The following is a 27,473-nucleotide window of genomic DNA, read 5'->3' as shown; positions in this document are numbered from 1 at the left end:
TGTTACTGTGCTTTTAATAGCAGCTTGCTATGTGGAACTTTAGCAGGTGACATTTTTCCTCATATAAGGAAAAATGATGAGTGATTGGGCAAGCTTGCTTGCTTTGTGTCATTTTCGTATGTCAGGCAACTCTTGAAAGCAGAGAGGCAGCAATTATATTCTGTATTTGAATGGTAGAATCATGGAGTAACTGGGAAGTTAATTGAAATGAATTAATTTTCCCAAGCCTTGATTGGAAGGTTTATGCTGCTGTGTTGTTTTCATTTTTAATTCTGTCCTTTTGTTTATTGTCGTTTTTGTTTTTTAATATATAGTTTTGTGTCGGCGAGATGCCTTGGAAATATTTACTGAGCAGTGATATATAAATTTATTTAATTAAATGAAATACAAGTAGAAAGCAATGGGAGCCAGGCTTACATGGGGAAAAACTATGCTGTTGCAACTGAAGCCATATATGAAGCTGAGACTGTCTCTCCCCATACACTGAATGACCCGTGCCATCTGCAGCAAGTAAAATACTGCACACAAACACTGTTTTCCACACTGCAACCAATTTATTGAAGTACAGTAGCTCTACCTGTGAGCAATGCCCTGGACTCTTATTTCCAAGTCCCAGGGCAAAACTCGTGTAACAGGTGAAAAATTTCCAACACTCAGCCTTTCTCCTTGACATGCTAGCTTTCTGTGTGAAGAGAGCTTTTACATGCGGAAACGCACCAGACACCTGAAGCCCTCCCTGCTTATAGTCTAAAGAAGTACATATTTTATTTTTTAATTTTTTTTTTCCACAAGGGGCTGTGGTCCTATACCCACTTTTCTGAGAATAAGCCTTGTTTTAATTCATTGGGACTTGCTTCTGAACAGGCGTGTCTAGGATTGCTTTGTACATCAGTCACATATCATGAGATTGAATAGTGTTTTTGCTTCTATAACTTATGAGCAGTGCTGATCCGTATAAATTTTGGCCACCCACATTTGGCCACCCACATTTTTATATAAGCTGATGGCATTGCATTACTGGGAAACGTTGCATAAGCGTTGATGCATACCTCATCCTCTTCAGGAAAGTTCTGTGATGCCATGATGTTAAAAGTAGGCAGATCAAAGGCGCAACACCATATTTTATATGCTGGTGCTCTAGCATTTATTTGGGGCTAGATAGAATCAGGACCCGTAGTTTAGTACATAGCCTAGGTGTGCACAGTTCTGCAAATCCTCTGAAATGGCTGGCTATAAGTAGTACTGCATTTGTGCCAGTCCAACTTACCAATAAAATGTTGGTTTTCTGAATTTGTGATGAGATTCTTCCCCTCCACTTCATCATTAAAATATATATCAAGTATCATTCAAGCCCTTTCTGAAGGGTATAATTGACTCTAGTGTTAACTGAGGACGTGCTCTGCTTTGCAGAAGGGGAAGAGAAAGGGAGGCTGTGTCAATATTAAAAATACAGATCGCTGTATGCGATAATGTCAGTCATTTTTATCAATCCTTACGCTTGCTTAAAGGATGTGTTGTTTTCATTTAATTTAATTGGTCTCCACCCTCAGATCTTGTGATGAAAGGCAGGATATGCACATTTTAGTTAAATAAGGCTGATCTTCTTGGTGAATTCAAAATTGGGAAAGGAGTACAATAAGGCTGTATATTGTCTCCCTGCTTATTTAACGTATATGCAGAATTCATCATGCGAAAGGCTGGACTGGATGAATCCCAAGCCGGAATTAAGATTGCCAGAAGAAATATCAACAACCTCAGATATGCAGATAACACAACTTTGATGGCAGAAAGTGAGAAGGAATTAAAGAACCTCTTAATGAGGGTGAAAGAGGAGAGCGCAAAATATGGTCTGAAGCTCAACATCAAAAAAACTAGGATAATGGCCACTGGTCCCATCACCTCCTGGCAAATAGAAGGGGAAGAAATGGAGGCAGTGAGAGATTTTACTTTCTTGGGCTCCACGATCACTGCAGATGGTGACAGCAGTCACGAAATTAAAAGACACCTGCTTTTTTGGGAGAAAAGCGATGACAGACCTAGACAGCATCTTAAAAAGCAGAGACATCACCTTGCCGACCAAGGTCCGTATAGTTAAAGCTATGGTTTTCCCAGTAGTGATATATGGAAGTGAGAGCTGGACCATAAAGAAGGCTGATGCTTTTGAATTATGAAGGAGATTTGAGAGTCCCATGGACTGCAAGAAGATCAAACCTATCCATTCTTAAGGAAATCAGCCCTGAGTGCTCACTGGAAGGACAGATCCTGAAGTTGAGGCTCCAATACTTTGGCCACCTCACGAGAAGAGAAGACTCCTTGGAAAATACCCTGATGTTGGGAAAGATGGAAGGCACAAGGAGAAGGGGACGACAGAGGACACGATGGTTGGACAGAGTTCTCGAAGCTACCAACATGAGTTTGACCAAACTGAGGGAGGCAGTGGAAAACAGGCGTGCCTGGCGTGCCCTGGGGTCACAAAGAGTCGGACACGACTAAACAACAACAAAGCTTTATTGAATTAGTGGGCTGAGAGTAGGTCTACACCATACATAAGCCACATTCCCCCAAAGAATCTTGGGATCCATGACTTGTTAAGGAACTGTAGCTGGGGGGACAACAACTGTTCCCAGGATTCTTTGGGGCAGGGGGCAATGTGCTTTAAATTTAAAGTGTGCTTCTGCCTACACTTCTAGATAAACGTGCATCAATTCAGGTTGCCAGAGAAAATCTTTCAGGTTATGGCCACTAGGAGGTGTAAGTGACTAAATTGATCTGCAAAACAGAAACCCCTTTTTTGAGTGGAAGCAAAACCATCAGAACCTGACAAGTCCAGGAAACCAGAATTTGCATCCTTAGCAACTGGTGGGGGGGGAAATGGGGGTAATGATTGAGCAACTCTTTGGCAGTTCAGTAGTTGAGGGGGTTTGCAAATGCAACAAGGAATGGAAGCACATTTTTACTAAAATAAATTCCTCCTAGATGTTGTTGGCATCCATCTGTCTTGGGAGATACAGTGGTACCTCGGGTTAAGTACTTAATTCGTTCCGGAGGTCCATCCTTAACCTGAAACTGTTCTTAACCTGAAGCACCACTTTAGCGAATGGGGCCTCCTGCTGCTGCCACGCCGCCGGAGCACGATTTCTGTTCTCATCCTGAAGCAAAGTTCTTAACCTAAGGTACTATTTCTGGGTTAGTGGAGTCTGTAACCTGAAGCGTATGTAAACTGAGGTACCACTGTAATGGAGTGCGCCTCTAGGGGTGAAATCAAACCACTGGAGAATCACAGTGCCTGAAGTGACCTCTCTAGGGTACAAGCCTGGCCAGTGTCCTGGATAACTTTAATATGCTGGTAGGCTAAAATTATAATAGCGCATTTGCTTTATAATTTTGCATCTTTGCTCCTTCACAGCATTTGCCTGCCTATAGCTAAGCGGCATAAGACAAAAAGGCATGAAAGACACAAGGCTGGTTCTATCCTTGGAAGTCCTTCATTGCAGCTGGATTTATTGTCCCAAGTCAGTGTGCATAGGATTGCATCCAGGAACTCGTTTATTGTGCATAAAATTTGACACACACCTATATTTAAAGAACACTCCCCAAGATCCCCTTCAAGCACTTGGCAAAGATGAGATCCTGTCCACCCTGCACAACAAATTTTAAAAGCAATGAAATTTCAGCTCTGGACCCGAATCAACAGGGATGCTTGGCCAATATAAAAAAACTGAGCCCAAACAAAACAGCTGAACTAAAAGAGAGTTTTGTGAATAAAGGGGAAGTGTAAAGGAACAAACTAGCAGCAAGTGGAAAGTAACTTGGAATACAGAAGTCACTGTGGTCAAATGAGACCTTCTCTCCCTCCCTGCCCCCCACCTGCTGGGCTCACTACAAGTGTTTTTCTTTCCAGGCTTTACAAATATTGTTGCATACCTGCTTGTTTTGACGTTATTTTCCCACTGCAGCCTGCAAACAGGCACCCTCAGTCAACATCCAGTATGCTTCAAAGCTCTGTTTGTTTTCATTCTGTGGACTATTTAAAAGATAAGTATTTAGCCTTGAGAAGGAGGAAGGAGCTAAAAATGGTTTGAGTCTCCCGTATCTGAGTCACAGTAAAATGCGTTCAGAAGTTCCTGAATTGCCCAGTTGTTATATCGAGTTCAACTCTCTGGTTCAACTGCTCCACCAGTTATCAGCAACAGAACCTCAGCATGTCAAAAATAAAGGAAAGGAGAACATGCACACACGATCAATTCACATAAGAGCAAGAATGTATTGTTTGTGCATCAGGACAAAACAGTGAAAGCATTGCCTTCCCTTCAGCAAAATGTCCTAAACCAGTGTGGTGTAGTGGTTCGAGTGTTGGACAAGACGTGGGAGGCCAGGGTTCAAATCTTTACTGAGTCGTGAAGTTTGTTGGGTGACCTTGGGCCAGCCACTGCCTCTCAGCCTAATCCACCTCACAGGAGTGTTGCGAAGATAAAATGGGGAGAGAGAGAGAACCATGTTTGCCATCTTGAGCTCTTTGGAGGGAAGAAGGGATCTAAATGTAATCATAAATAAGATCCGTTTCCGTTTGGACTGTTTTGGAAGCACTATTTCTGGGTTAGCAGAGTCTGTAACCTGAAGCGTATGTAACCTGAAGCATATGTAACCCGAGATACCACTGTATGAAGAGCTGGTCTCACAAAGTAAAAAGTGGCCAGAGGTTGGTCATTTATTCCCAACTCAGGCCCCTTAGCACTTGACTTTCCTGTTGGGAAGATCACATTGAAAGGAGAATGGGGGAGAGATGCCTGAAGGGAATAAAGAAATCCATGCCTGCCTAGTTACACAACCCACCACTCTTCAGAGCATGGTTTAAAAACAGCCCTTCATTTATAGCTTTCCCTCCCATTGTTAATGTCCCTGTCGTTGATCAAAGAACACCAGACAGTGTATTCACACCTAAACCAGTTTGTCTTTGTTTTATTGGCTGTGGACATCTGTTAATTGTATGTGTAATGTGAACGAGGCCAGCAATCTGACAAGAACAGCAGTCTGACAAGAACGAACTCATCTTTGCAAGCAAACAGAAAGGAAGGGAAATGGCTTGGGTTAGGTTCCAGAATAGCATACGAAAGGAGTTCATGTAGGTGTTTTCAAGTAGGATTCCAAGTGAGGAACCAGCCATTACTTGAACAGTACCCAGGCCTGGCAAGCAGCTGCCAGGAGCTCAGAACTGTGGTGAGGCCTACCAATGCGGATAGCTGCCCTGAGGCCCACTTCCTAGGTGGCTGGGTCTGCAAACCACCGCTCTCCAAGGTTTCAAAGGGGACATTTCTAGCGGGAGTTGGAGATGTTGGTGATTGAACCTTGGAGTTTCTGCTTTACCACTGATCATAACCTCTGCCATGAGCTATGGTGCTTTTGCTGGAAGAATTAGTAGGCATGGGAATAGTTTTGCGCCTGTCTATCCTGTCCATAGGGACACGGGTGGCTCTGTGGTTTAGACCACAGCGCCACCGCGCCCCTTAATAAATGATAGCAAATACGTTTTACGGCTTTTAAAATGTGTTTGTGGGAGGAGGGTTATTGATTTGTTTTTATATTTTATTATGTATTTTGTATTTCTCATTCTGTAATTTTCTGTTGTGAACTGCACTGGGATCTTTGGGTGAAGGGCAGTATACAAATTTAAATAAATAATAATAAAATAATTATGACAGCAAATGTTGGTTTGGGAGCAACAGGGCTGGCCCTGCCTTGCATCCACCTTTAGGCAGCACCATGAGTTGTGGTTGTGTGTGGATAGATGAAGGCAGCAGCTGGTGTTTAAATAATGCATTGTGGTGTTTTTAAGTAGGAGTCGCCAACCTCCTTGGGCCAGTGGGCACATTTGGAATTTCGGTACACTGCCAGGACACCAAATCCCAAAACGGCTGCTGTGGGAGGGCATGGCACAACACAAAGTGGCTGCCATATCTAAAGCAGAAAGAGAGAGAGGACCATAATATGGTGCGAGCATGCCTTCCAATTAGCAGGGGAAAGGCACCTACGTCAGCTACTGCCATGCTCACCCACAATGAGAAGCCCTTTGCCTTCTGCTCTGTTCAGACCAGAAGGCAGGGTAGGCATCCTGTCTCGGCACTCAATGAAAAGTGGCCATATTTAAGGGAGGCTGTTCCACGTAGGAAATGCCGAGCGGCTACAAGCAGGAAAGGAGTAGCAAAAGCAAACTGCTGTGCTCTGTGAGTTATTGATACCTTGCATGGGTGCAATGTTGGCAACCCCTCTTCTAAAGGGTTGGATCTAGCTTGTGAGGGGGACCACTTGGGCACTACTTCAAACTGCAAAATGTATTGGGTTGGCACTTGGGAAGAAGTATATTTACTGAGACAATGTGCATGTTCTCACTTCGTGTACCTTCTTTCGTCTGACTCATCTTTTTGAGGCTGTGGTCTGGCGGAGGGAGGGGAAAGATTAAATAATCTGAATGAAAGAACGTCTTATAGGCCACGACAAGCCGTAACCTATCTTACTTTAATATTGACAACTGTTTTATTATTTGGGTAGAGGATACCTGGAACATCCTTCTGACCCCAGCCAAGTGAAACAAGAGTCCTCTGCATGGCAAACCCAGCAGGGCCCACACAGGTTGCAAATAACAGAGCATTTGGGGAGAAGGAAATTGAGGAATCAGGACATATTGCTTTTCTGGTAGAGATTTCAGGGATTGAAGCAGGGACCACCTGCATCAAAAGCAGATGCAACTCAAGAGAAATCTATTGCATTCCAGCACCCCTCTAGACATCCTTTTTATCAAAAATTAATGATTTGTGCCTATGATGTTATCAGGGGTCTTACACAAAATTGTGTTTTCAATACCATTTGCACCTGCAATACACAGAGATATTCAGAGTTACAGAACCTGCTGAGGAAGAAAGTCAGTGGGGTCCAAAATGCAGGGAGGGCTGTCCTAAATGATGTCCCTGGATGTTCCGCATCTAATGACATTAGCAGTTACACTACAGTATTGTATTGTATTTATTGCATTTATTTGTTGTCGTTAGCATTTATCTGTCTTGGGAAACAATGGAAGAATGAGCCTTCAAGTCAAACTGTTGGAGAGTCAAGGTAGCTGTAGAGTACTCAAGGTGGCATACCCTGCTCTCCCGCCTCCTCATTTAATCCCCACAACAACCCTGTTTGGTAGGTTAGATTGAGAGGCTGTGATTGGCCCAAAGTCACCCAGTGAGCTTCATGGCCAAGCAGTGCTTTGAACCCTGGTCTCTCAGGTCCTAGTCCAACACTCTAACCACTATACCACACTGGCTCTCTGTTTGTTAGCAGTGTCCTTCCAACATGGCCTAGTGCAAGGGTAGGCAAATTAAGGCCCAGCGCCGGATCCGGCCCAATCGCCTTCTAAATCCAGCCCACGGACAGTCCAGGAATCAGCGTGTTTTTACATGAGTAGAATGTGTCCTTTTATTTAAGATGCATTTCTGGGTTATTTCTGGGGCCTGCATGGTGTTTTTACATGAGTAGAATGTGTGCTTTTATTTAAAAGGTATCTCTGGGTTATTTGTGGGGCATAGGAATTTGTTCTTTTTTCTTTTCTTTTCCAAAATATAGTCCCCCAGGGTCTGAGGGACAGTAGACCGGCCCCTGCTGAAAAAGTTTGCTGACCCCTGGCCTAGTGGTTGGTGTGTTGGACTAGGATTTGGGGAAACATGGATTCAGCTGTCCATGAGGTTTGCCATTCGCTGATTTTTTTGAATGTGCAAAGGGGCTCATCGATTGATCAGTGAGAGAAGAAACAGTTGTGCAGTGGGCGCTGGCAGTGTATGATCGGTCTCTGGGAGCAGTTCCTCAGCTGAAAAACACGATTAACCTTAAATGAGGTTGAGGGACTTGGGCGGAGGTTCCCCCAGCACCTCTACAGCCTTCTTGGAAAGAGGTTAATGCTCCCCCTCTGACTGAAAGAAAGACCCCAGTCGTCCTTTCTGAGCAGCTGCATGGAAGATTAATAACACCTTTTGGAACAGCCCAATCCAGGAGATATAGGAGGGGCAACGGCATCCAAAATAAACAGCCAATGCCTTTAGCTAAAAAGAGGGCACTGAAAAGTACACAGGTTGTGGGCTTCCTCAGAGTCTGTTGGGCCTGTAGTTCACCACACATTAGATCTTCCCTTTTGGCTTGGCTGGACACCGACCTGGGCTTCCAAGAGAAAGAGACCTTTTATGTACACAAGAGAGATTTTGATTCATCCCAAAGCTGTCCTGTCTCCATTTCTTTCCAAGTCGGGGGGGGGGGGGAGCCTTCGTTTTATTTATTTGCCTTACAGCACCATAGAAAGACCAGCAACTTTTAAGAAAACTTCTCTTCCTGTCAACATTTCACAACAGAATGTACCTTTCCTTCATGTCCCCACCGCAGCAAGGAATACCACGGCTGTGGTATTCAAAGAACCTGCTAGCTTTAAAAAGCTTGTTACACACCACAAACCTTCCCAGCAACTAAAGGACTTTTTCTCAGAACCTTCATATACAATCTACCTTGTAATTTTGTCTGAAGGAAGCAATTTCTTGGATTTGTCTTTAGGTCTATTCATTTCATAAGATCCGTATACTGCTTGCCTTTAACAAAACTTCAAAGCAGTTTACAAAGAGCTACAGTTCCCAGCACCCTTAAACTATAGTTCACAAGATTCTTGCCGGGGGGGGGGGAGTCATGTGCCCTTTGAATTTATGATGCGAATGATGGGGAAACATGATCGTACTTCAATTTCATGTTTCTTGTTTAATGTGGGTGGTAGTGAATAAAGTTTTGCTCAAGAGTAGACTCACTGAAATTAATGAACCTTAGCAATGTCCATTATTTCCAGTGAGTCTACTTGGGGTAAAATATAATTGATTACCACCCTATATTTCTATCCTGCAGTCAGGTCCTGATAGCCTTGGGTCACCTGCTCTACATTTATTATTAAGATTACTAAATAAGAAATCATACTTTGAAATACTGAGCAGGCAGTAAGCCAGCTGCTCCCTAGTTCATTCTGCACATATTTGTTGTGTGAACCTGGCATTCTCCCTATTGGACATTAGAGGCCACTGTTTTACCATTCTTCCTAGGCAACGTGTGATACAGATCTTTCTTAGGGTAATTCTGGGTGGCTGGTTTACTGTGGGGTCAGTACTGTACATGCACACAAATTATTTTTTGCAGTGTCCACATGACATTGTTTGCATTAAAATGTCATTTCTTAGAAAAAGCCCGTTTCCAGTGACATGGACATCTACGAGGACCTGGATCTAGATGGACAAATGATCTGATCCAGGCAGCTTCCTAAGTGTACTCAGAAGGTAGCTCTACTGAGCTCAAAAGTTCCTTGTACACAGGAGTGGAGCCCTACCCTGCATTGTGCTTTACAGCGCAATCCTATGTATATCTGCTTAGAAGTAAATTCCATTTGGTTCAATGTGGCTTTGCTCCCAGAGATGTGCGTACAAGCTTCCTGTCTTGCAAGCTTTTGCCTGAGTGCAAAGTGAGATTTGTGCACAGGAGCTGTCTTGCACATGCACGGCAGATGTTGGTGCATCTGCATGTGTCATTGATCTGGCTGGATGCAGATGAGTAGCATCATCGACAAAGCGCCTTCAAGCGTTCAAAGCACTGCATGTGCATTGCATAACAGGCCTTTGGCTGTTATATCATAGAATCATAGAATCATAGAGTTGGAAGAGACCACAAGGGCCATCGAGTCCAACCCCCTGCCAAGCAGGAAACACCATCAGAGCACTCCTGACATATGGTTGTCAAGCCTCTGCTTAAAGACCTCCAAAGTAGGAGACTCCACCACACTCCTTGGCAGCAAATTCCACTGTCGAACAGCTCTTACTGTCAGGAAGTTCTTCCTAATGTTTAGGTGGAATCTTCTTTCTTGTAGTTTGGATCCATTGCTCCGTGTCCGCTTCTCTGGAGCACCAGAAAACAACCTTTCTCCCTCCTCTATGTGACATCCTTTTATATATTTGAACATGGCTATCATATCACCCCTTAACCTCCTCTTCTCCAGGCTAAACATGCCCAGCTCCCTTAGCCGTTCCTCATAAGGCATCATTTCCAGGCCTTTGACCATTTTGGTTGCCCTCCTCTGGACACGTTCCAGTTTGTCAGTGTCCTCCTTGAATTGTGGTGCCCAGAACTGGACACAGTACTCCAGGTGTGGTCTGACCAGAGCAGAATACAGTGGCACTATTACTTCCCTTGATCTAGATGCTATACTCCTATTGATACAGCCCAGAATTGCATTGGCTTTTTTAGCTGCCGCGTCACACTGTTGGCTCATGTCAAGTTTGTGGTCAACCAAGACTCCTAGATCCTTTTCACATGTACTGCTCTCAAGCCAGGTGTCACCCATCTTGTATATGCGATCATTTGCACAAGCCTTAGATCTAGGCTTAGGAGCGGGGACACAGCATCTCTGTGTCCTTCCTATTTCTAGATGCAGAACCGAGGCCGGTGCAGAATTGGCCGGTGGAGGTGGCGAGACAAACAGAGCTCTCCTAGCTATAGCCCTTGGGCTAATGCATCAAATTCCCATGAGAACAGAACATTTTCACTGCTCTTTGTTAAACTTCCTCTGAAAGGGTTGGATGTAGCGTCATCTTTAGATTTGCCGGAATACTTGAGGTTATACACCCTACACCTCTGTGGCGATTTATTTCCAGACACTCAACGTGTGGTGAATTTTCAATTTCCAATGAAATAGGCTTTTGAAATGCTGATAGACTTGATGAATATTAGGTTATGTTGATGCATGCTTTCACCTTTGACAGAAAGTGTTTCATTTCTGGCACGTAGGCTCCAGAAGGAAACAGACTGCCCCCGCCCCCCATGGTTGGAGCCCTGAATTCTACCTCAGGCTGCCAACATCCCTGCAGCCCAGATCTGTCAACCTGAATTCACACACAGACCCATCTTCTTAGCACCCCTGCATGCGAAGGCAGGCTCTGGCGGATTGAGTGGGCAAGACCAATAGTGGGCCTAACAGTCCAATGCTGGTTTCTGCATGTGCTGTAGAGGAAAATGGGGCAGGTGAGGCTTGTCAGCTTGGGAAGGTAGCCCATGTGGAGAAGGAAAACTTTGATCCTAAACATCTGCTACCTTGCAGGATATCTTTCAGAGAAGAAAAGGCTAAGGAGTAAACCTTTCACAAACCTGGAGTGGAGAGTCTCTTTGGGGCCACATCAGCAAGGCTGGGGGGTGTTCTTGTCATTGGGGCAGCCCTGGACCTCCATACACACTGCCCAGGCTTGTGCCCCAGAGAGGTCGCCACAGTTTGGCTTCACCCCCAGAGGTGAAGAAGAACACCTCCATTGTTTCTCGAGACAGACAGTTGCTATATATCTTAGCCCCCCCCCCCCCCGGTCGTAATTCACTCTTGTGGTCTTCATTCTCAGCTTCCCCCTCACTCCTGCTTGCCTGCCTTCTCCCTGGCCCTCCCCGCTTCCTAACTTCACTCCACCAGCCCTGCCAGGCCAGCATCCTAGAGAATCACTTTTCTAGCTGTTCCAAATCTTGTCCATCAGGATTAATTTCAGCCTTAACTAGAAAATGAGGGTGTTTGCAGGACTGTAGCTGATTCAAGTGCGATCCGTCTAGGCACAGAACATGGGAACTGGATAGACCGATGAAGCGGGAAAGAGAAGAAGGCTTGTTTCTGTTATTCAATCACATATATCGCCTGAGAGGTGGAGGGAACAGTCTGGGAGGAGCAGCGGCAAAGGGAAATGTCTTGGGTATGTTTTTTCTTATGTCCTCACTGGAAGTCAGGCTGACATGGAAGGTAAAAAGCATTTCCTAAACAAGCGCCGAGTCGCTGCATGCTTGCCTGTCTTTCCCCCCGAATGGAGGTATTTGTTCTTAGCTTAAACAAGCCGGCGAATGTCTGGAAGTGTTTTGAGTCACAAGGCAAGGCTGTTTCTTCCTCAGAGCCTGCCGTTTCAATGCTCCCATTTAGAAGATCCCACAGGGTCAGCTTGCAACAGGAAGAGCTAGTGGCTGAACATGATTCTCAGCAACGATCATAATTATAGGTTCTCCTGGATAAATAGATAACACGTGAACCCCACTGAGTACGCTAGTTACTTTTGGAAGATACACCCCAGTTTATTCTTTTGAAACTTGCGGTATACTCACAAACCCATGTGCACATTGGGGTGACTGTGAGTTGAACACTGAATGTGCACAGTGTTGACATTGAGTTTTAAGTGAGAGGGGACTGGAGCACACCTAGGGAGCCAGCTCAGTGTGTGGCCAGATAAAGCCCTGGAGTCTCCAGCTGCTGATCCTCATAGCAACATCTATTTAATTATTTAACCCAACGCTCAAGAAGGCGGTTTCTGCACATGCTGTGGAGGAAAGGGGGGGGGGCAGGTGGGGCTCATCCACCTGGGAAGGTAGCCCGTCCAGGAGAAAGAAGACTGATCCTAAACCTCTGCTGCTTTGCAGGATATCTTCAGGAAAAGAAAAGGCCAAGGAGTAAACCCTATGCAAATCCAGAGTGGAGTCCCTAAGATGGTTGGAGGGTGCCTTGTACGCCTCCTTCCAGCAACTCCTGCAGCCAAGCTGGTGTTAAACATAATGCTCTACTTTCCTTTGGGCCAAAGGGGGGTGGGGGAGTCTTGTCCTCTGGGGTAGCCAAGGACCTCCATACACTCTACCCTGGCTTGCACCCCAGAGCGGTCAATTTGGTGCTGCTAACTCAGTTGTTTGACTTCGGCCCCAAGGCGCACTCCATTGCTTCTCAAGACAGACGGTTGCCAACAACATGATACCCTGCTTTTCTATCAAATATTCTCAGCTTACAAGTGATAACCTTTTTTTAAAAAAAGAGGTCCAAAACTTGCACTTTGCATGCACGCCACCCTTAAGAACCTGACTGCTGACTGAAGCCGTAGTGTGCAGATTCCCTTCAGCTGTGCAAGTGGAAATAATATTTTCTCCTCGATAGGGAGGCAAGAAGCAACATCCCCCCCCCTGCAGTTTCCCTTTCTCTGGCAAGAGGACGAGGGCCTTCCTGGGAGGCAGGGGTGCAAGCTCCCAGTGGCCCCTCGGAGCCCCGGCTGGTATGGCAAGAGGCCAGAGGATGCTTGCCTGCTGCCCTGGCTTCCCTAGGGCAACACTCTCTCCCACAAAGGAGGCAGTGCGTGGTGATGCCACCACCCTTTGGCCCCCTGTGCCAGTGAAGGAGAAGACCTGCTCCTGCAACTTAACTCTTTCCTCCCCCTGCCACCCCTTCCTCATCCCTCCGCTTGTGTATTCCCGTCATGTTGACATTTTACTATTTGTTTACTGAGTGAATAAATGGCCGGGTTGCACTTAGAGGCTATTAATAGGGCAGGAGTGGCATGGGAAAGGGGACGGAAAGAGACAAGAGTGCAAAAGGGCTGCTATTTCCAGCTGGCCTCCAACTAATTTTGAGCCTGGCTTCAAAAGCCAGACTGATGGAGAGGATATTAATAGAGCTGAATGAAATCCACAGCTTTTGTTGCCCGCGGTGGGAATTACAGTGGTTGGGAGGGGGAGCAAGAGAAAGCCAAACCCTCTTTTCAAATGTGAAGCTAGGAAAAAATGCATGGCATTTTCCTACAATTTTCTATTACAAGCTCAAAAACGCTACTAAGATGTTTAGATCTCTAAATAAAAACCCTTCTGAAGGCAATTTGAACACACATGCCCATAGACACATGGTTTCAGTATGTGTGTGTATCTATCTGTCTGTCTGTCTATCTATCTATCTATCTATCTATCATCTATTTATCATCTATCTATTCTTCTATCCTACCAGGAAAGGAAGCTCTGACTGTTTCGTAGAATCATAGAATTGCAGAGTTGGAAGGGACCCCTGAGGGTCATTCTAGTCCAGCCTCCTGCAGTGCAGGAATATGCAGCTGTCCCTTACGGGGATCAAACCTGCAACCTTGGCGTTATCAGCATCATACGCTAACCAACCGAGCTATCCAGGCTTTTATAAGGCCGCTCATAAGCTGCCTGCTAAAACAACTGTCTAATTAAAGCAATCTATTAGTTTGGTTGGTGAGAGCGTGGTGCTGATAATGCCAAGGTCACAGGTTCAGTCCCAGCTGCATATTCGTGCAATGCAGGGGGGTGAGTTACATGATGCTCAGGGTACCTTCCAACTCTTAGGATCTTAAATTAAACATTAAATTGCCTTCATGGTTAGGTTTTTTAAAATAAATTGCCGAGGCGCTCTAGGATTTTCCTTTGCAGATGGTGTAGAAAAAAGCTTACCTGCGTCAGACATAGCGGTAGCAGTGGCATCACCTAGTTGGGGCTACAGCAGCAGCAGGAGCCCATTTCATTACTCGGTATGCCATACTGGCTGTTCCCCATGAGGCCAACTCCACACATGGAGGAAGACCACATCCCAGTGGCTGAGCATAAGCTTGGTATGCAGGTCTCAAGTTCACTCTCCAGTTATCTCTCTGATAACAGGGCTTGGAAAAAGGCCTGTGTGAGAGATCTTGGGGGAGTCACTGCCAGCCAGAGGAGATACAGGCCTAGATGCAAATGCTTTTTGACGCTGCAGATAATCAGCTTCACACCTCTTGCTAGATCAGCTGGTATCCAAAAAACCTGGATTCTATCCCTCTCACCCCCAGTTAAGGATTTCTGCGAAACCGGCAAAACTTACATACTCTCCCCCCATAATTGCAAAGATTGCATATATCTCTCTCTCATCCTCCTAAGACCATCTGTCTGATAATGCATCACAGAAGAATAACTTTAGGAGACTTCCTCTTTTGCAGTGAGCATGTGGTGGGCAATTCATTTGCTACTCCTGGAGGGGCACAGAAGAAAAGTTAACTCTCTGGTGTGTGTTTTTCCCCCATTTCCTTTGCAGTCAACACTGCTAAAAAAAGATGACGGGAAGGGATACAAGAAGCGTGCAAACATGATTTTCTGTGCCTTGATAGTTTATACTTTCCGCCCTAACGTAGCCTACGGTACGCATCGTGGCTTGCTATAGAATCCCAGGAAATGTGCAGTTGGATATCAAATGTATTTACATGGCTGGTATCTGCGGCAGGCTACGACAGTAATGCCTCTGAACATGTGCAGAGTACTGATTTGCCACAAAACCACTGCACTCAGGCTTCATGCATCTGGGGGGGGGAATAGTGCTTGGCTGACTGAAGCTGCCTCCTCCCTTTCAATAAATTGAGCTCAAATTTTATGCCTCCTCCTCCTTTCACTGTCTCTGTATGAAACAGGGGAGAATGGAAAGCAATGGGTGAGGATCCAGGGAGGTGAGCAACCAATACAGCAGATGAGGAAATGTGAGAGCATACCATTGCCTCCTTTTGGGCGCTTGTTAAAAAGCTTTATAGGAGGGTGCTTTCTGCTTTGCTTTGTCTCCTAGACCCCACATTTATTTTTATTTTCCTGAGTACCTTAGGACATGTCAACACTTGTAGTTACTTAAGCAGGCAGTCTCAGCAGCTGGCGCATCTTCAGCTGCCATCTCCCACTGCCAGACAAAAGTGCCAGACAGATGTCAGTTTAGAATAGCAGAATTATGCATTTCTTTTTATTTAAGAGCAAAAACAGATCTTCTGATGGGTCCACAGCCTTGGGTTGTTGTTGTTGTTGTTGTTTTAAATGTGCAGCAGTTCTCTGCTTGACAATAAAACCTATCAAGGCAGCTAGGCACTGTTATTGCGCCATAGGATCTACCTTTGGGCTTTGATGTGGCAGGTTATTAGGGGGGGACAAGGCCACCAATGGTCAACTGACTGTTCCTCCCTCCCCCGAGAAGAAGCAAAGGTAACCACATTGGTCCAAAAGTGAAAACTCCCAAATACGTTGGAACCAACTGAACTGTCACAAAAATGTGGCAAGCCACTGAGCTTTCCCAGACCTCTTAATCAGGCGGTATAGTGCAGGAAACAGGGAGTGAGGAGGGATGAGGGGAAATTGCAAACAAAACGAAGGCGTACAAAAATTAGGACGGTTTTGTAGCCACAGTTATGGTTGATGACTCTTCCAAGCAGCTTGCAAATGAGTCAGAGCTTCCTGCTAGGTTGTGAGTTAGAACCAGCTTTGTCTGGAAGAGCTTCCGCAAGGCCTGTCAAAAAATAAAATAAAAAAGCAGCAGCCTGGGTTTTAAGGTAGCCGAACAGGCATCTCTTTGTGGGAAAACCCTGCCTGTGTGCTTGTGTCTGCACCCCTGTAATGCCTTCTTAATCGTTCGTTTGTAAACGGGCCACTATATAGATGCCCTTCACGTTACAGCTGCCTTGAGTTTTCCCACTCCTTGAAGGAGCATGAAACACCACCCCAACATGTCTCCGTCCAAGCAGGCACTGCCTTAGGCCAGGGACCAAAGCAAGTTTTAAGCACCAGGCAAAGCTCTCCAGCTAAAAACCTCCATCACAGCACATAGAGCCAGTAAGAAAATATTTACATATTGGTTTCACTATTTTGGGGAGATCTCCTAGCTCGTAACACAGACATCTCTGTGTACAGGTAAATAAACAGAGGGGAGGGCATTCTTTGAACCTCTCAACTGCTCTCCTCTTTCAGATACTGGAAGCACATTTTCCTACCATTTAACACAGCTGTTCTTCCTGGCCTCCTTCCTCACAGATTCCTTCCACCCATGTGAACCCCTTCAGTATGAAGATACAGGGCCTGCCTTGAATCTTGTATACTGATGTTTTGGTTTTAAACAAACTAAAACAGCTGTTTCTGGCAGAATGATATTGTCCATTCGAAGATGGGGTTTAAAAGGGGGACGTGAGGGACAGATGATTCTTCCGCTTGAGTTAAAGCACGGCCCAGGATAAACGAGAAAGCAAGAGATGGGAAAACAGATAAAAGTAGAAGGCCGAGAGCAGCTGGAAATGCTAAACTTTTTGGCTTGATGCACGTCTGCAGTTCTGTCTCTGAGGCATGTTGGATGGGGCAGGGTGGCGGAGCTGCAGAATTTTAGGCCATTAGGTGAGTAAACAATACCAAATCCAATTGTCTCAGGGCAGTATCTTGCTTGTATCCTGTGCACATGTGGGGAAATGCACTCAACTACAGCATGCACCACTTTTTCCTTTCACACAGATGCAGAGGCCAGAAGTAGGGCAACAGGCTTTATCATCAGAGGTTCAGGGCCACTGCAGGCTTCTTTTAACATTGGTAACTCCTCCCTTTTTGAAAATGTTTCGCAGGACAACCATAGGGATACCTATGGAACTCCGATGGCTCCATTCCAAACTCACTTTTTTCTGTGTTACTACATGAACATTTAGTTGCATTTAATTACGTTTTAATGACTGCCTTTTCTACGTTTTAGTTTGTTCTATATATTTGTTCTGTGTAAACTGCCTTGAGTCCCAGACTGGGGAAAAGGTGGGTTACAAATAACTTAGTGCAATGACAAGCCCAGTGTGCCCCCAGGCGCCAGGGGTGTTTTGCCTCTGACGTGGGTCCAACTGCAACCACGTGGAGGTCTCTGGATGCTAGGATGGTGATGGGTATCTCCATCTGGCTGCTCCCTCCAGCTTCCTTAAGCAGGTAAGCAGAAGAGCTTTATTTATGGAGTACATGGTTCACCCCTCTTCTCAGTCAATCCCTACAACGACCCTGTGAGGTAGTCTAAGAGGCTGCGACCGGCTCAAGGTCACCCATTGAGCTTCATGACTGAGTGGGGATTTGAACTCTGATCTCCCAGGTCCTAGTCCAACACTCTAACCGCTACACCACACTGGCTTCCTAGAGTGCTTCTGCTATGGGGCAGCTACATAAATTAAGTAGGCAAATAAATACGGGGAAAGCAAAACGTCACTTGGATCTGGAATATTTTCCTTGAAGCGTCAATTAGTTTTGTTCTGGTTTGTTTTATATGATGTTTTAAAGTGTTGCAAACTGCTTTGAGGGTTTCTTTCTTTAAAATACAAAGCGGTATAGAAATCAGACAAATAATAATAGTTGTTGCTGCCTTTCTGCTTCAAAGACTCCTGAGCCAATAACCTTACCCTTGTAGGACGCTTTGTGTGCCAAAAATTTTGCTTTGCAAAGTGACCCCGACGGCTGATAGGAGCTGCTTTGCACTGCCCCAAGGCAACAGGGGGTCAGGAGGCCACACAGCAAAGGAAGCCCGTAACTGGGCTTATGCGCCATTCTCCTGTGCCAACTGCATCCTTTTAGAGCACAGATTGAAGTGAAGACAGCATGCTGATTGAATCTTGACAGAAGACACGAGGGGGGTGCGAGGCTGTGTTGTTGGAAACCTGATTTTTCTATACCCAGAAGGTCAAAGCCTGTCTCACTCTCTCACAGACTGAAGATGTGTTCATCAAGTTTCCAAAAAAAAAACCACCCCATCAACCACCCACCCTTGCTTAAATAAATATACCAGCACTGAATGACGCCCTTGTGCTCAGGAAGGTCAAATGATTGGCTTAGGAGAAAATTGCCTCTCTGTGTCTATCCCCGGGCTAGCTAGAGTCGGGAGCCTTTCTGTGTGATCTCCTGAGAGCTGCCAAAGAATTACACCCCCTCCTATTCCTGGGTCTGCTCCTCCCAGTGATTCTGGACTCCCACTTTTGGCCTGGACTCTTATCCCCCAGTGGATACAGCAAGACTGGCAGGCACTGTGCTTAACCAAGCATCTCCATATGCTTGCACCATGTCAATATAAATTAAAATAAGTATATAAAAATGTCTGCAGCCTTACAAAACGGGAAGCTTTCTCAGCTGCCAAAGTGCAAGAGCAGGGGCTCTCTGGGGGAATGAACCCCATATTTGAAAAAGAGTTGGCCAGGCTGCAGTCCAGAAAACTTGCCCTTACCTTCAACCAGATGAGGTTGCTGCCACGGCATCGCCCTTCCTACACCAAGTCGCTCCTCCCTCCTCCTATGGGGCAAAAGCAAAGTTTGCCTGGTTCGCCACCTTGCAGGCAGAAGCGAGTTTGGCAATGTCGCTGTGACATAAAACATTTTAATGATGAAATAGGTTGTCTGGGCTGCAGCATGACAGCCATACCTATTTTGCTTTCCATGAATATATTTAAAGGATAGCTTGATTCTAGACTTGCCAGTCACCTGTGATCTGTAAAGTATAAATGCAACTAATGACTGCAATCCAGCACCCATTCAGGCACACTTAAGCCCCATTGGCTAAAATTATTGGTATAGCCTTACTGGGCAATGGATTATGGCTCCCCTGCATTTTCCGGTGTGATAAAACTGTATGCAATACTTTTCTTTTTCATTTTAAGATCTTAAAGAAAAAGTCTGTATGCCATCATACTGTGAAGCCGCCTCTTATGTGACTGCAACCACGTCCCCCTCCTCAAACACACACCACCTTTTCATTGGCAAATAAATAAATAAATGCACCTCTTGCAGTGCAATAGGAAGAATTCGGTTGAGCTGAGGATACAGAACACATTGTTAAAAGAACAAATGGCTCTCCTTATCGTTTCTAAGATAGTTAGAGCTATTTGCAGCTGTGAGATTACAGAGGGAGAATAAAATGTAATTGTTTCCTGCCCAGTTCTTTCCTTTAAATAGAACCCTTCTCTCCCGTAAAAGATTCTTGCAAAAAAAGCAGGAAGGGAAAAAAGACATGTTTTATTTTAACCAGAGCTACTCTTAATTTAATTGCATTTCTATTTATTGGGAAACATTTCAGAGTCTGTTTTTCTTTTGGTGCAGTCCCAACTCCTGCTAATAAAGTTATTTTTCATCTTCCCCTCCCCCCCCATACAATAAATAAATAAACAAACCCACTGCACATTTTACAGCTAAAGACAGACAGAAAACATACAAAACTGGAACCATTTTGTAGATGTAAAGAAATTATGGCTGCTTTTCACCAAAGCCACAGTTGTACTTTTTTTGAAAACAACAACACAACAGAATGTGAAAGCACAATTAAAATTAAGCAACAGCAGAAGCAACACATAGTGAACACAGTGCTGGCTGAAACCTGCCATAAACCAGAATAATTTCCAATGGGCATGGGGGCTGTTAAAGTATCCTACCTGCCTGTGGACTGGATATCTTGAGATTCAGAAGTAAAGACTGTCCATATTGTTTTTCATAGACAGAAAGTTCTCATAGCTATCCCAACACCTCTGTACTGTGTCCTTTGGAAGAGGCCATGTTTGGGCCATGCTTCCTTCTAGTAATATTCAAGAGAGAGAGCAAGCTATGCTGCATCTGACCCTCATCCTGCTTAAGACTGTTTCATAGGTAGCATTCTGCCTCCACTGAGATGTCCACCCTGCAGGGGAAAGAATTTGACCATTTGGTGCAAAGTCAGTAGAAGTGTTTGCTTTGCCACCTGTATGTAGCTTCCCAACCAAGGGGAAAAAGCAAGCACGTGTCCTAACGTTATGACAATGGCACAGGTAGCTTTTCATCAATATTTCTTCTGTGTAGAAACTGACATTTCAGCCTCAGTTATATATTTCGTAGCATGTGCCATATCACACTGTCTCCTGCACCCATAACCTCTAACCACGTGGTTTGGGCAGATTGTGCAGCTCCGCACCACACTAATAATATCTGCTAGTACATAAACCCAGAATTCACCTGAGCTGCCATGTGAGTGGATGTTGCAGCTGTGGATGCAACCATCCTGCTCTAGACCAGGTTTCACCAGTCTGGTGCCTTCAGACATTTTGGGCTAGAAGCAGCCGTGCTGGGTGGGGCCAATGGGAGTTGGTTGTCCAAAACATATGAACGTATATCAATGGAGCTTTCGAGTGATCCCCAAAAAGTGTTTTAGGTATATACATCAATGCGCACCATTCAGCAGGACTCCGTTTCACTCTATGCCAAGTTATATAAGAGCAACGTGTCCCAAACTTGGGTCTCTGGCTGTTTTTGGACTACAACTCCCATCATCCCTAGCTAACAGGACCAGTGGTCAGGGATGATGGGAATTGTACTCCAAAAATAGCAGGAGACCTAAGTTTTGGAAACACTGCAACAGAGTATGAACATTTCCCTACAGTGACCCCCAAAAGAGAATTTTGCTTGCGTCTAAGAACCACCCCTTCCCCACCACAGACAAGAGGGTTCCCTTCAACAGTGGGGCAGGTGCTCTCAATGCCTGCTGTGTGCAAAAGAACTCCAGATCCATGCGGACTGCGCCCACATCCATCTCCTTTGCCCATGGCGCTGTCCTGAACTGGAAATGAATGCACAACCCTTGTTTAAAGGCTTCCCTGAATGACGACTGAGGGAAATTTCACACATCATAGGCATCATTTGGTAACTCGGCTGATCGCTGAATGTGTGAGACAGCGAGGATCAGTCACCACTTATCAGTCAGGCAAATTATCTCCACCGAAGACAGGTTAATAAGGGGAGGGTGGAGGGGAAAGAATAATTTGTGCTCATTTGCTGTACAGGTGACTGGTGCTAGTAATCTTGAGTGTGTGAAGTCATCCAACTGGGTGAAAATTAGCTGATGTGAACACCCACTTCCTCTGTGATGCTTTCTGTGGAAAACCTAGCTTTGGAACTTTGGAAGACATTTTGGAAAGAGTTAATGGCAACCCAGAAGCATTTTTCTTAACCTTCTGTTCAGCAGCATACTCTTTCTTTTTATCTTCTACTACACCGTGGTATAAATTTTCTGTTTAGATAATCAACTGTTTTTTTTCTGGGTGGGGTGGAGAGATGATATTTTTCCCCCGCAGCTGTGCAAAAATCCTCTTTTCATTCCCTAATCACTCACTTCATGTCAGGAAAATAGGACCGTGATGCATACAGTTCTATTCTGAGCGGGTTAAAGTAAAATGCAGTTACTTATTCAGCAATTCTCTCCCCATTCTCCTCCCCCCCCCAAAAAAAAACAATGGTCTTAAATGCCGTAAGCATTAACAGCTTCTGGCTGAACGGCATTTGTTAAAAGAAAGAAAGAAACAAAAGAAAATGAAGGTTCTAATAATATATGACTCCACAGACATGTCAGCCAATTGAGATTGGAGATATTTTACCTATTACAGAAAGCAATTGTTTCTTTTTTAAGGTGTTAAATTAGCATTGCAAGAAAGAACTGTGACAACTGTGAAGAATGGATCAGAGTCTTATATCTGTCTCCACTCAGAAATGTGACATATCTCCTGCTACTCTTGGTATATGCCATTATATTACATCCTTTTGTATTCATGGTGACACAAGGCAAGGCCCTTTGTTGTTTTTGCTACCACAGCTTCCCCTCTGGCATATATATATATATATATATATATATATATATATATATGCTCATCTGGAATAAACTCAGTATTTCCACCTTGGATGCTCAAGTCCAGGCAGGGCAAGTAAGTTAATAAGTGCTTCAGTTTGATAGCAGGGGCTGACATGTGCTAAAGATTCATTGGGTGGTTTCTTACTTGGTTGCATTCACTTGAAGCAAAGCAACGAAAGTGTGAACCTACAACCAGAAAGGAATAAGAGGAGCTTATTGACGGCTCTCAGAGATCTTGTTTCTTGCTGTTGTAGAAACCATTTCCATTTCCTATCACTGAACCAGCTCCACTAGCCTGTTGCTTCGTCCCCTCTGTGTTTTGGCTGGCCTGCTCTATACAAAACAACCCCCACTCTGAAATTGCAGAGAAAGAACTATTGGCAGTTTCCAACCAGCACTTGAAAAGGACACAAAAACAATTATTGGAGGTAAGGAGGAGCAATCAGGGTGGGAAACACAGTTAAAGCCACAGCCTTCTGTCACCTTACAAGAAAGCAGCTATTGTTTCTAGCCGCCTCCAGTCGGCTGGATGAGATTCAGTAACAATTGATTCAGTGACAAGTGAGAAAACCAGACGGCAGGTGTTTGTTTTTAAAAATAGACTATCGGAGACCAAAACAGCTGATGGCACTGAGGAAGCTTGATCCTCAGGGACACAGGCTGAATGCGATTCCATTCTTCCTCTCCTCTCCCTTTGAATGTTGTTTTTCATAGCCTGCTTTCTGTCTCTCTTCCAAGGGCTTAGGTGCAAAGCAAGACAAAAGGCAGCAAGCACACGTGGTGTAAGCCAAAATCCGCTCATTACTGTCGGTAGAGCCAGCTCCCCCCCCCACCTCCCCTGGTGACTGGTGTGATCCAAACGCATCTCCTCAAGTTTAAACAAGGCATTACTTTATCTGAGGGTCTCAAGTAGGAAACGTTCAAAACACCCTCTTGTCAAAAGGATGAACAAGTTTCTCTCCTCTCTTTCACACCCTCTCGCAAATATCGGCCCTAAATTTAAGGCTGCCTGAGGCGATTACCAGTGCAACAACTCTGCTTTTCTTACATCTCCCCAGCAGGATATGAAAGCAATTTCTTTTCTTTTTCTTCTTCCTTTTTAATAACTTTCAAAAATAGAATATTTTCTCTCTTTGGGTGTTTAGTGAACAAATGCCCCAGGCATTAAGAGACAGGCTCTCCTCTGCTGAGGAGGATGTGAACATGAGGTAGGGAAAGCAGAACCCAGCGCTTCACGCTCCATCCTGTGCCAGCTTCTGAACTCTCCTTCATTTTGGAGCTCAGCCACCTCCCAAATCCATCTAGGGGCCTGGGATTTGAAAGGCAGGTGACGCCTGCTCCCAGAAAAAGCAGAAAGCACCTCGGTGCGAGGACGGAGAGCGCAAGGTAAGCAGAAGCACCAAGCAGGCTAGCCGAAAGCACCCCCCCTCTCCACCCTTTGTGCTACACACTGCTTCCCCTCCAACAATTCTTGCGCTCCAGCTTTTCCAATCTGACAAGAAATCTACGATGCGGAAAAATCCACTGGCAAAGCGGCGCCTTTACGTGACCCAAAAGGTCCTCCTCTCCTCCAGCAAGCTGACCGATCTGTTCGTAAGGGCCTCAGGGCTGCTGGCCAGCTTGTAGCCGAAGAGTTTCATGGCCGGGCTGCAGACGTTCTGCACCACCTGGGCGAGCTTGAAAGGGATGCTGAAGCGCCACTTCTCAAACTGCTCAGAGGAGTTTTTCTGGGTGGAGTAGATGCCGTTGCTGTTGTGAGGTGCCTGGGTGTTCTTGCGGATCCACTCCTCTACCTGCGGGGTGATGGCGACGCCCGAGAATCGGTACATCTCCTTGGCCTTTTGGAGGGGCGACCTGGCAATGTCCTCGTAGCGGACCAGCATGTAGCGGCCGCGGAGCCAGGCCGGCTGCCTCAAGCCGAGCTCCGCTGAGAGCCGGATGCTCTCGCAATTCCCCCGCAGCCGCTGCACTTCGTCCTTGTTGAGGGTCGCCGCGCCTTCCGTGGCCCACTTCTTCCACGTCTCGTACTTCCCGGAGAAAGCGACCATGCGGGAAGCCAGCACTGCCCGGGGGTCCCTCACCAGCTGAATGATCCTCATGTCCAAGCGAGGGTCCTCCACGAGCGGGCGCAAGTACTCCAGCTGCCGGATCCGCACCACCTTCAGCGCCATGTGCTCCTTACGGCGGCAGGCCTCCGTGGCCAGGGTCACGTTGAGGGGGCCGCAGCGGCGGTTCTTGCAGTGGTACTTCTCAAAGACCTTCTTGACGAATGGCGTGCAGACGGGCTCCTCGCACAGGGAGCGGCTGGAGCCACGCCGGAACAGGAACTGGGTCAGGTGGTCCTCCGGGAACGGGATGATGAAGTTCTCCAAGATGTAGAGGTCGCAGAGGAAGAGCTGCTTCAGGACGTCCCGGTAGACAAGGGCTGAGCCCACGGCGTTGGCGCCTCCGGTCTCAAAGGACACGGTCCTTTCAATGTGCCACAGCGGCTCGAAGAGGTAGAAGATGTTGCCCTGTTGGTTGAAGAATTCCCCCACGAAGGAGGAGCCGGTGCGGGTGGTGGCCATGAGAAGAATGTGTCTCCGGGTTCCCTGAACAGGCGCTGGCAAAGTCCCCCCGAGCTGCAAAGTGACATTCTGAAGGCGGTTCCGGAGCTGGGAGAAAGCCGCATCCAGCTCACTTAAGGACAGCAGGGAGCCATTCTCTGGCAGCACCAAGCCAGAGTCCGTGCTGTTGGCTTCCATCAAGGACTGTGGAGACTGCTTTAGTTTGTCAGACACCCTGTGAAGAAAGAGAACAAAAGTCACCCTAACAAATAGCAGCAGCAATATTAAACATGCAATGTTTCAAAGGTTATTTCAGGCCTTAATAAATCAAGTATAGCTGCTGGTTCTCACCTACTTGCCAAAGGCCTGGGGTAGAGACGACATTAGGCACCAAAATGTCTTGGGCTTGCTTGCCCGGGGTGAAGAAAAGTTTCATAGCAGAATGCTTACCTGCTAATTCTAATATTCTGACTTGAACCCCTGATAAACCTTCTAAGGAATCCCTATATCCTCCAGAACACTATTCGCAAATCGGTGCCTCAGTTAGTCCAAAAGCATAGTCTGTGTGTATGTATCTCTTCAGCAAAGTCAACACAAGTGGCAGGGACAAGTGGCAGCACAACCAGCCAGCCATTCACAATTTGCCACCAGAGGCTGTTGCCCTGCCATTGTAACTTGCCATAAAGCCAGCCCGGGCAATAGTGATCTTCTGTTATAGGTTAAAGGTAAAGGGACCCCTGACCATTAGGTCCAGTCGTGGCCAACTCTGGGGTTGCGGCACTCATCTTGCTTTATTGGCCGAGGGAGTCGGCGTTTGTCCGTAGACAGCTTCCGGATTACGTGGCCAGCATGACTAAGCCACTTCTGGCGAACCAGAGCAGCGCACGGAAACGCCGTTTACCTTTCCACCAGAGTGGTACCTATTTATCTACTTGCCCTTTGATGTGCTTTCGAACTGCTAGGTTGACAGGAGCAGGGACCGAGCAATGGGAGCTCACCCCATCGCGGGGATTCGAACCGCCGACCTTCTGATCAGAAAGTCCTAGGCTCTGTGGTTTAACCCACAGCGCCACCCGCGTCCCTTTGTTATAGGTTACCCGGTAGCAAAAGGGAGTGTTTGAAAATAGAAATGCTTGTCTATGTACCATGGTAGTTAACTACCATGCTTGTATAAGCACTCGGAAGTGTCAGTTATTAGTGGTCTATGGAAAGTGTAATAACCACTGTCTGAGACGGCTTTTGACACAAGCAGGATGACCGGGGGGGGGGGCGTAACTTTGCTTTGCATTTAGACGGCCCCAGGTTCCAGGTAGGGAACCCTGTGTGAAACTCTGCCAGTCTGTGTAGACAACACTAATCTGGGTGAGCCCAGTGGCCTCACTCAGTATAAGGCATTTTTCTATGTTTCTGTGAGGCGTCTTATCTCTACCTTTAAAAGCTGTTCAGAAAAGTGAACTTTTGCAGCTGCAGCTTGTCAAGCAAGAGGGAGAAAAGGTGTGCTTCGTGAAATTCCCTCTTGCCCCTTTCTAGGCGGATTCTGCTAGAAGGCTCATATCAAATCAATTTGTATGAAACCAATTCCAGCCATCCATTGCTGCCACCCATCCCTGTGTGGGGCATGATGTTTAAAAGAGCAACCTGCCTGCATTCCTGGGTAAAGAGGTAGCTTAATTCACACTGGGAGGCAAGAAATATTTACCTTGTTCCGAAAGGCCGGAGAGATGGTGGTAGCAAGTTGGGACCTGCAAAGGTGGTAAGATATAGCTGCAGCCTGAAGGCTACGCTAGGGTACAAAGAAAGCCTCTCTTCCAGCACAGCTCTCCTTTCCCCCTCCTACCTTGAGATGATGTTGTTCTCCTTCTCAATAATGACAAGGGCTACCACAAAGACCAGGAGGATGGCGTATTTGCTCCTCATCCTTAGGCAATGCAGCAGCTCCCAGAAGTCTTGAGGTAACGGGTGCCCTTTATCCATGGAGAGAGGGAGTGTTGCGTTCGATGACTTGCCAAAGAAGGGCCTTTCCCCTTTGAGGAGAAGGGGGTAAAGGGACCTTCTTCAAACTTCCCCGTTGTTCTTCAGCTATCTGGAAAGCATCGTCTAGCATTAGGATGCCCTGCAGAGAGAGAGAATGTGAGAGAAATTGCACGTGCCAATAAGTATACTGTGTGCTTAGGAGCATGTCTGAACTGCATGCAAAATTCATGCACTTTCAAATTGGTTCTATCTGGACTTAATGGGCTTTAGACCGCTGTCCTTGGCTCTGCCGACAGAGGAGATTCATCCAGATTGCTTCCAAAGGATGTGAATCACCAAGGTCCCTGCCCACCTTCAGGGGGAAACAGGGTAGCCACAAGAAGGCTGGGGCTGTGCTGTTGCCTCCTGGAGGTACGCATCACCCTCCCATGTCAGTGGGGGACATCTCTCCCTGGTGGCTGTGTCACCTGGCCTCTCCCCTCCCCCTAAAGCTCCTGGCTCACACCTACATTCGCTTGGCTTCATCCTTCCCCTTGCACCTTTCCTGGCTTAAATTTGGGGTGCTGCCAATTTCCGTCTCATGATTCCAACTAGGGTGGTAGGACAGCATCCTAGCATGGCTCCTCCATCCCTCGGCACAACCCAAGCAAAGACCCAGAGTTCCTCCAAGGTGGCACTTCATGATGGAGA

At 46.2% G+C, this 27,473-nt stretch overlaps 2 protein-coding genes across 5 annotated transcripts in view; one reads left to right on the top strand and one right to left on the bottom strand.

Moving 5' to 3' along the window:
• Positions 1-27,473, top strand: part of LOC309532166 (uncharacterized protein) — a gene marked incomplete at its 5' end in the record, with an annotated part of 91,719 nt that overhangs the window by 1,983 nt on the left and 62,263 nt on the right. The window lies entirely within an intron of this gene.
• The window catches only part of CHST3 (carbohydrate sulfotransferase 3), a 46,145-nt gene continuing 38,289 nt past the window's right edge, over positions 19,618-27,473 (bottom strand). For all 4 annotated transcript variants that reach the window (XM_082222106.1, XM_082222107.1, XM_082222109.1 and 1 more), the window contains 2 exons: positions 26,647-26,922; positions 19,618-25,044 (listed from right to left, as the gene is read on the bottom strand). In XM_082222106.1, the coding sequence (XP_082078232.1) occupies positions 23,805-25,044; positions 26,647-26,783 (1,377 nt within the window). In that variant the 5' untranslated portion in view covers positions 26,784-26,922 and the 3' untranslated portion in view covers positions 19,618-23,804. The remainder of the gene's footprint in view (positions 25,045-26,646; positions 26,923-27,473) is intronic.

Source organism: Podarcis vaucheri (assembly GCF_965113315.1).
Source record: "Podarcis vaucheri genome assembly, chromosome: 5".
Classification (NCBI taxonomy): domain Eukaryota; kingdom Metazoa; phylum Chordata; class Lepidosauria; order Squamata; family Lacertidae; genus Podarcis; species Podarcis vaucheri.
The sequence above is the reverse complement of the archived record's forward strand: the minus strand, read 5'-3'. Positions and strand labels throughout refer to the sequence as shown.